This window comes from Sander lucioperca, chromosome 15 (genome assembly GCF_008315115.2).
Source record: "Sander lucioperca isolate FBNREF2018 chromosome 15, SLUC_FBN_1.2, whole genome shotgun sequence".
NCBI lineage: Eukaryota > Metazoa > Chordata > Actinopteri > Perciformes > Percidae > Sander > Sander lucioperca.
The window spans coordinates 23633011-23643385 of record NC_050187.1 but is presented as its reverse complement, the minus strand read 5'-3'; the positions used below and the strand labels follow the sequence as shown (position 1 = coordinate 23643385).

Below are 10375 nucleotides of genomic sequence, written 5' to 3'. Positions count from 1 at the left end.
ATTTACTATTATTATTATTATTATTATTAAAAGGTAACGAAACCAAATATTTAAGTGACAATTAAAATAGTATTGAGGTATATTTAGAGTTAATATATTTTAGTTTACTATAGAAAACGGCATGACTTAATTAGTTCCCCTTTTTATTTATTTTTATATAACCGGGAAGCCTGTTTTTTTTTTTTTTCTTCAACTCACATTTCATTAGCTTGTGTTTGTGACTGTCACACTCACATGCAGCTCATCCACTTCCACTTGTTTGTTGTGTGCAGACAATCATCGCAGCAGCGGCGGAAGAGTGGACGGTCGAATAATTATCCCTCTTTCCTCTCATTCCAAATTTAATTGAGCCTACTAATTGATGAAACGTGTTTCTAAAATGGCTGCACTACGCGTCGTCAATTGGGCGTTAAATAGAGCGGAATTATATTAATAGCTTACTGTACACCGAGCGTAGGCTACTCATGCTGAATTGTTTATTTAAAAAGGCACCGGCTTTCAGCAGTCGATTTAGAAAGTCAGAGGTCACACTCGACGAACTCTCAAACTGAATATGTGGGTGGTGGGGGAAATGAAATTAATTTTTTTTCAGTCGCATGTTTTACAACATAGATGTTGTAGTCGGTTATGATATTCACCACCTTCTTCTTCTCCTCCTCTTCCTGCTCGCGCGTAGGTCCCGCTAAAGGACTTCTATCTGGGAATGACGGGCTGGCGCGGCGGCCGCACCTGCCACAGCCTATGCTGCAGGATTATAAGGAGGAGCAGGAGAGACCGTGCCATCAAATGTCACCTCTGTCTGAGGAGAGACAGACAGACGGTGCGGACAAGCAGGGCAACTCAGCCAAGAAGAAGACGCGCACGGTTTTCTCCCGGAGTCAGGTGTACCAGCTGGAGTCCACCTTCGACATGAAGCGGTACCTGAGCAGCTCGGAGCGGGCCTGCTTAGCCTCCAGCCTGCAGCTGACGGAGACTCAGGTCAAGACGTGGTTTCAGAACAGGAGGAACAAATGGAAACGGCAGCTATCAGCTGAACTGGAGGCGGCCAACATGGCTCACGCCTCCGCACAGACACTAGTGGGGATGCCGCTGGTTTTCAGAGATAACTCCTTACTGCGTGTTCCGGTTCCCCGGTCTATCGCCTTTCCAACGCCCCTTTATTACCCGGGGAGCAACCTGCCAGCGTTACCTTTATACAACCTGTATAACAAGATTGAGTACTGATTGACTCTGCTGTATGTCCACGTAAAAACGCATTACAAAACAGTACAGCATTCTTACAAGTGTCTCCACATAACCCCTGTATATTAATTGTATCATTTTATTTGTTGAGGACATTTTTATTATGCAGCAACTGTACGTCTCACATGAAAGCAATCACGCTTCCCTAAATGTATAAAATACACCATGTGTATAATTAATAACAATCATTTTTGTACTTTTATTTTCCCTCTCCCCCTTTAACTGATAACATAATGGAGTATTACATTCATATTGCATTCAAGAAAAAAATGAATTCCACAAAAAATGTGTTAACACAGTTTTTAATTCAGAATTGGTTAGTCACACATACTGCAAAGCAGCAGTCATTTTATTTCACCTGTCAGGAAAAACAATTATTCCATTTAAGGAAAAACATCATTGTTTCTATTGTAATTTAGGCCTTCAATAATAGCCTTCTCATTCAATAAATTTTCTATTTCAGTGAAAATTGGGCTTGCTTGGTTTTATTTTATTTATTTATTTATTTAGTGTACTTATATCTGTTAACTCAACTTTTGCAGTTGTTTTTTTTTTTTTTTTTTAACACAGAAGGCAAACACTTAAATGTAATCAATTACTGTTGATTCTATTTAGCTGTGTTGACACTTGTTGTCCCCTGAAGAGCATAGAAACAGTACACAAACTGTGATCACACTTTTATAATAACCAATGTGATAATCTCTATATGTTAAAGGCTCATGATATAACCAGAAATTAAAGTTGAATTTTTGTTGTGGAGCTGCAGTAATTATCCTCTGGAGGGTTTTATTAAAGGTGCTTCAAACAAAGAACACCTGTGCTTTAACCATGACTAAAGTGAGGAAAAAACCTAGAAAGCACTGGCGTGAATTAACATAAATGACATTACTGTTTATACCATAGTTTACATCGCTGTAGGCTCACACGTCTTACCTTATACCTCCTATTATTACATCAAATTTTAAGTTGTGAGCTTCCTGACTGGTGCATTTTAATTGCAGCTTGTATCTGTGCAGGGATGCAGTGTAAAATTTAATGCACTTATCCTTCTGCAAGGCTCACACTGTAGCTTCCATATTTGTTAAGTAAATTGGCCTACCAGCAGAATAAAATATCAAGCTGTGTCTAAAACCACAGATCATGATGCAAAGACTTTGCATACTTTCAGATTAATTTTGAATTTATATAAACACTGCTAGCAACACTCTGCTGTAAATCAAGAGGTGGATGACCTGAGCAAGCTAATACATATAGAGACAAATAAGAAGTAGATTGCAGGGTGGAGAAGAGATGCACACCATCATGAGCCAATCATGCCTCTGGGTCAGATCTTCTCTCATTTGAAGTCTGCCTCCTGTGGCTCCCTAGCATCAGGCCTTTAAAGGGGAAACATAATAAAGAGGCATATTGTCAAAGTTCAAGACTTTACTGTCATTAATCAGAGCTGTTCTCTTTTTCTCCTTATGCCCATTAATTGCTGTATCAGTTACACTTTGAATACCATATACAGTATGTCTTGTTAATTCAGAAGCAGAGGAGAGGTCCAGCTCACAATTTACTATTCAATTTACTATTTCATAACAATTCAATACATGGAAATACTAAACAAGCCTGAAAAGAATCACCCACTTCCAAGCACACACACAAATGCCCCGTGCTTGATGGGGAGCGATAAAACCATGCCATTTGCCAGCTTTTCTTGGGTGTCACATCATGTACAAGGGGACCCCCCCACCAACACCACCACCCTTTCTACTCATCCCAGCAATCTCTCACTGTGTGCTAATGGCTGCATTACCTAGCAGAATCATGACTAGCCAGGCTCTGCTGCCCTGCAGATTATGTCTGACCCAATTTCTGCAACAGCCGCCCTGTGTTTCTGGGAAAATGGATAGCGTTAGACAACAGCAGTGATTTATGGGTAACTCCAGCACCAGCGAAGAGGTGAGGCGCTGGGGGATGAATTTGTGACAGATAGGAGAGGGAGAGAAAAAAGAGATAGAGAGAGGGATGGGAGACCGTAACGTTTATGAAAAGGAGCAATAGCTTTGGTTGAATGAAGCTGTTTATTAGTTTCCAAATGGTCATTATGTCATCAGGTGTGACGGAAATGTGTTGCTTTTTTGGATGGATGTTTGCAACCCACTGACTTGTGGGAAATCTGCATGACCTGTCATGTCACCTGAGGTTGTTTGATTTATGAGACAGGGAGAGAGATGTGTGGAGATGCAGTGACGAGCAAAGGAGAGAATAGGTGAGAGAGATAGGAATAGGTGGAGGAGGGGGTTTGATGTAACTATGTATCACTGCAATGGCAGGTGTGAATTACAAATTTTAATAGCACGGCAATGAAAATGATTTGAAGTGGTTTAAACTGCAAAGAGACAGCGACTAGCATGGTGATGAAGATTTGTTGAGATGATGTGTTGTGCCTTAGGATTCATCAAACCTGCCTGGTAAGGTGAAAAGCAAGTGTAATTCACTCTGTGGTATAATTTATGATGGGAGTAATGGAAACTGTTGGCTACACACAGTGTGGAGAGGGAAAGGCAAAGACAGAAAGCACTGGGCAAATTGATTCTCAGGATAGTTTTTAGAGCATATTTACAGGATCATAATGAATTATACTAAACCCCCCGGATATCACCTCTTTTAGATAAAATGATGTACATCAAAACTAACTTAATAGAGACCCCATTAAATTTAAACAGGCTGCAACAACATTACTTTACTTTTTTTTTTTTATAATGTTCCCGTCTAATATTTAAAGAACTCTTTTTTTTCCCATCCCTTCATCATTTATTTGGACAAGGGCTTTACAACTACTTAACATATTTACAGCCATTTGATTTAAAGAGGGCATGTGTGGTTTCGTATTATAGTGGAAGGTTATGAAGTATAACACCATGGGCAGATGCAGAGCCTCGGGTCTGCCTCAAGACAAGAGTTTTAAAAACGATCGCAATGCATTAAGCCAGACAACTCTCAAGACCTGTTTGCTCCCTAAATGAATTTGAGGGGAGCGTAACAAGGTTTTTGAATCAGGCCCTGTCATCCGCTGGCTTTAACCAGCTTCTGTATTTATGGGTTAATGGTTAAAAAGGAGAGCTTGGACCAGAAGTGATTTTTCATGATTCTGTTTTATATCAACTGGAAATGAAGGAGCTGAAGGGAAATTGTGTTTGTCCCCCCTCTCCCCAGCCCCTACCCCTTCTCCTTACCAGGAGAGGCATATGTTACTGAACCAGGCCAAGCAGACATATGGATAAAGTATATTAAGTAAAATGTGGTAGAATCCAATACATCGGAAAGGATTTAGTAACTAAAACAGGCATAAAACACCAGGATATACCAAGATTTTACTTTTCTATTTCCATTTGATTTAAAATCAATTTGCCTAAACTCATGACATATTTTGAGATGTTAATAACTCAAGATCAAATACAAGCAGCTCAGTTATTTGAACTCCCAAAGAACAATATTTAACCAAAACTCTGCATTAGGGCTTTAATGGCAAAATGCATTATGCTTCATTGTTAAATTACCAACAATTTCTTGAACTGCCTGTTTTGAAGTGCCATTTCCTGTCCAATATGCACCAAACTATTATAGGCTACAGTACGTCAAGAGAACTCGGCTATTACTCTAGAGATAAGTCCATTAGCATTACCTTTGACACAATAATGGATGTGAGATACAATAGCTGCTCTCCATTTTGTATTTGTAAGGATAATAGGGGGATTATCTTGAAGGCCTTATGCTACACACTCAAGAGTGAGACCACACTAAGGACAGAGAGCTCTGCAACAGTTGTTTTCACATCCTCCCCTCCCTCCCTCAGCCCTTCCCTCTGCTCCCAAGACCCTCTCAGTGAGCAGCAGAGAAGATAAAGCATGTCATTATTCTATTAAAGACCTACAATTTTTGTAATGGGACTTGCAGTGGTCGGCAGAAGTGCAGGCAGCTTCTTCAATATCCTGGACATTATTTGCTCGTTTAGTTAAATGATGTTTCTAATTCCCTCATAATTACTTGTAATGAGGCTGTCTCCCTCGTTTTGATGCGGCAACATCTTAATACAGCATGGCATTCTTTTTTAGGGATAATTACCTCTCATGAGGCCGGGCAGCAAGGCTGGGGTTTGTTGTGCGCTGCACACGTGGCAAATTGGCTTGTTTCCTGCCATCTTGTCTTCCTGCAAATTGGTAAATTAAGTTTCTCGGCTGGAGCATTAGAACTGTTAAATTTGCTTTCTCGGCTCCTTCAAATTATTTGCCTCACTGACAGAGAGATGGCTGTATATTCTGTGTAATGTCTTATTAACTTTGTCGAATGTTGAGCTTAATGTTGGAGCATTAAGAAACAAATGTTAAATGACCAGTTTTAAAATTATTGGGACATGTATTCCAGATCACAGAGCAACAAAACATACACAGATTCATAAAATGACTCCTTAAGCTTAAATTATGTATTCTTATAATCTTAAATGGTTCATTTTAAAGGCAAAATCTTAAAAACAGAGCACTAAAACTATAATCTAATGTCATTTAGGGACAAACTTCAAAATTATTTTGCAAAGACAGCAAATCATCATACAGTACAAATAAGATTTGTAAAATAAAAAAATTGTTGTAGTGAATGAATGAATTGTTTATTTTTGTGTCTGGCCGCTTACACGGCCCATCCATTATAGGATTATCAAATAAACACTTTCCTAGTGCTGACACTATAACAATATTTACATAAAGGTTACAAAGTATGAAACAAAACAAACAAGTCAATAAAGGGTAAATACAGGTAGGGTTCTAACATAAAGTTAACACTCCAACATAAAACCCTTTCAGACCAAAATAAATTATAATAGAAGTTATTGTTTGTACAAGTACAAAATAAACAGATTAGGAAGATACTGTAGGTTTGCCAAGTAGTAAAGAAGTAGTAGTAGTAGTAGTCTGCAGTAGTGCTAACAGACAATAGTGCCATAAAATACACCTACCACCGTGTCAACAAAGTCGGTGGAGCAGTTCCATCATTTTCATTCAGGAGGAACACCATCAAGTCTTTTTTCTAATCTTATGGATAATAACACAAATAATGTATACCTAAAAGTTCAAATTGGAAGATTTCAAAATACAGAAATAATGTATTCAATCTTAGATTGGATTTTCCTTTTTCCTGTTTCCCTTCTACCAGCAGACCTGTCTGTGTTGTCCCTCTAAAATGATCCAGCTTCCGTACTCCAACCGCAGCCGTCGCAGGGTTGGCTGAGGGGTTTTTATTTCTAAGTGCTGATGTGTCGCAGACAGTTTGGCTCTACATGGGCCTGTTATACGCCGATTAAAGAGATGGAAGGAGTGCTCCCGCAGGGCGGCCTTGTACATTTACCCTGACCACAAAAAGGTCTAACGTTTACGCCCCGGTGCTGACATGACCTTCAAACAAGGTCCCTCTGCTGCCTGGTGGATAGGGGAACTGTCTGGAGGAGCAGGCAGTGAAACTAACAGACAGACAGGAAGAAATCATATCTTTTCTATCAGGAATTACCTGTCTGCCATATCCTGTTAAGTTAGAAGATATGGCTTTTATTGGGAAATACAGGAAAGGATAGTTATTTTTCGCAGTTATATGGCAAAATGTGATTGTGATTTACCAAAAGCTTTTGTCAGTTTCACTGAATGTTGGAACATGATATAAGAAGTATCTTTTCTCCATTAAAATCACCTACATTGAACAAACTGACAAACACAAATGGACACTAAATAATTCAGATCCAGATCCAGTCATCAGTCATCTATAGGTGGGAGACAACCATATCACTGACTATTGTTTTTTCTTCGTGAGAGCACAGACAGATTCTCAAGTGATTCTCTTGTCTTTGCTGGGTCAGTGATCGGTTTGTTATGAGATTTGATATTGAGTTCTGGAGAGTTTGGATCTCTTTGTAAGGACCAAGTGGTCTCTTTCAGCTGCAGGGGTCTGGTGTATAGAGAGATGATCTGTCACTTCAGTCTGAGACTGACTGCTGACCACATAGCCTGCAGCGCAGCACCAGGGAGCACAATGAAAGCAGCACACTATCACCTGACAGCTAATTAGGGATCACTCCCCTGGAAGGGAATACATTTTCTTTGAGGGAATGAGAGAAAGAAAGCAAGAGGTCGCTGAAATCTGTGTGATGTGTCAGTCAAAGTCCCCTGCAATTTTTGAAGGCAAGTTCTTGATATGTTTGGTTATTGTATTAATTGTTAATGTTGGTGGTAAAAATCACACGACCTGACATCAGTTCAAATATAAAGTGTTTGGTTTTTCTCTCTTGTCTCCCACAGGAGTGAAAACAAGAATCCAATATCTAAACATGTATGCAGTCCTTTTTAAATCTCATAGTTCAGCTACACTGGTTGTCCCCAATTGTGTGCGCCAATATGCCCACGTGTGTGCAATGAGTGTCTGTGTGTATGTGTGCATATATGCCCATCCAGCAGTGTGAGTCTATGGTTTATACAGGAGACCTGGGATTTCTTTGAAAACACATTTGTAACCATTAGTTGAGTGTAGGGTTTCATGTGCAGAGTGCATCCTCTGGACTGGTGTCAGAGTTTCTGCGAAGCTCTGCGGCAGCCTCTCTTGGAGGGACAGTGCTGAGAGGAGGAGGATTTAGGTGGTGGTGGTTGAGGAGGAGGAGGGGAGCACTGGAGCCTAGGCGTCCCACCAACAATGCATCACGGCAGGCAGAGTGTAACCTGAGCCCCCCCTCTGGCCCTGGTGTGGCCTGCCACAGCGCACTCCCTCTCGGCCCCCTTTGCATGCCCCAAGATGCTTTTGAAGAGATTTGGTCAGCAAGAAACAACTCTTCAAAAGAATCATCGTCACATTAGAAAGTAATTAGCTGGGCCTGAGGCCAAGGATTCCCTGACCTGACTAATTCTGCACCCCTAAACAATCCGTCTTGGTGCTAGGCGGCTGGTAAGGCACGTTCTCGTGTACTAGGGAGGAGGTATTTTGGTAGGGGAGATTCCCATGGTCCTGCAGGTGAACAAACCCTACAGAGGTCATCGAGAAAGGTTAGTGGGTAATCCATCTGAGTCTGCAGGTAGATTCGAAAGATGTCCCACAATACAGGTACAGGTAACAGTTGAACCTAACTGTATTTGAGATGTAAGGAGACAGGACCAATTATTAATCCTGTTGCAGAATAATACTGTCACTGAATATCATCACACTACTGTAATTAATTTGTGATGATAAAACATTTAAGTATTGTTGATAAAAAACAACCAGATTGGCTTTAAAGTTGGAGATACCCTGATCGCATATAGCTGAACTAACTTTTAGATGTTTGTGTTCTAGGAGTCTAACAAGGATGCAGAACGCCACATCGCTTTGCAGATCAATGCAGGGAAACCATTTCAGCACTTGGCCACCTGTTCTTCCAAACCTGCAGGGCCCACTGGCAACAACCTTTCCTCTCACTATTAGACAAACTAATCTGATTGGGAAAAAGATGGAGGTGCAGGGGAGGGGCTGCAACTTACAAACCACATGCTGCAGGGTAGGACTCGACACCACCAGTCCTCTCCTCCAATGTCTCTGATGGTTTAAGAGCTACTATAGCCTTCAGCATTATCAGGCTAACACACAGTGGGAGGTAGAGTGAAAGAGACTCATGGGAATCCCAATGGAATATACAAACAACACTGGTTTCAACTGATTTTAAAGTCCTGGATGGTGAAATTAAACACATTTTACAGTTTTCATCTGAGACTGTATTTATGGCTCTGCCATAGGAACACTTTCCATGCATGATGATCCTTTAGACATTTTTAGCAAAGCGTATGAATCTATATAATGCAGGAAAAAGACTAACTTCAAAGCTGTCAGTACTGATGGGGCAAGACATTGGAGAGCGGGAAGGAAAACATACACTTGTTAAACCAGCAGGACCCAGAAAACGCACTGAGCAATTGGCCAATTAGGAAGTGGTCCATCATGTCAAACTCATTTGCAAAGGGAAGGCTTAACCCTTAGGGTTCGAAGGTCGGGATCAAAGGGTGTCCCCCATGGGACCGCACAGAGATCCTTGAAGAAACGCTGATCCCAAGCTTTTGTAAAGGAATCTTCTAATTACAATAAATCTCCACTGCAAGCTAAAGACAGGAGTGCTTGGTACAGTGGCTATATGATAGCTCTCGCCCAAGGGCCTGCAGGTAGCCTATAGATGTCTGGATAGAAGACTGATAGGAGATAGTGGTTGCCACTAGGGTAGTGGCCTCTCATTTGCCCAGGTCAGAACCTCATAGAGTGATCACAGCTTTGGCGGCTCAGGCTGACCAGCACCTCTGAGCCTTTATAGCCTCTGGTGTGTAACTGGGTCTTTGCCCCCAGATTAGTAGGGGAGGATTTACTTCTTACATTCTCAGCCCTCTTTCTTATATTGTCTTGTTTTCCCACAAAGGTGTGTCATGGTTGGGTTCCTCTGAATGGAGCATGCTCTTTCAATTGAGATTTTAGCCCTCTACTATAAACTTTTGTGATTGGTTTGATTTTGCACTCTGATCTCTTTGGTCAAACTTTTATACTTATTTCTAAGATATGTTTGTAATAGAGGCTATTTGGTCACACAATATGAGGGCTGGGTTATGATTTTGACATTTCAGTTTAACAGAACTCTTAAATTTGTGTTTAACAATCTCATCTGCACAATAATAACTGTGCAGTGTCAAATGGTCTAATTACACCTGAAATCCTAAACATTTAGATATTGTTCCTTTGAGATGGCACGCCACTAGCACTTTGTGGGAAAATGGCTCTCAAAGGCTGCAGCTTAAAGGAGACCAATACACATAGAGTATTCAACCTGACATTGATGCCTTAGCTTAAAAAGTGAATATTTCCACTGATTCTGAAGAGTTAGTGTACAATTAGACTGTTAAGTAAACTCTCACCTCACACACTTCCATAGCTGCCATGAGAGGACAACATGGTGGCTATGGGGAAATCAACGCTGTATGTTCAACTGTGTTTTACCTCTTCATATTGAATCTCGCTTGCAGAACAACCTTCTTTGTTCCCGCTCCAGGCAAAGCTGTATGACACTCTCTGTGCTTCTCAGCGGGCTCTACTGTTGCCCAAAGGG

At 40.8% G+C, this 10375-nt stretch overlaps 1 protein-coding gene across 1 annotated transcript in view; it reads left to right on the top strand.

Annotated features, from left to right (window-relative positions):
- The window catches only part of hmx2 (H6 family homeobox 2), a 2201-nt gene extending 490 nt beyond the window's left edge, over positions 1-1711 (top strand). The window contains exon 2 of the mRNA XM_031307678.2: positions 677-1711. Within this exon, the coding sequence (XP_031163538.1) occupies positions 677-1224 (548 nt within the window). The 3' untranslated portion in view covers positions 1225-1711. The remainder of the gene's footprint in view (positions 1-676) is intronic.
- The last annotated feature ends 8664 nt before the right edge of the window (positions 1712-10375 follow it).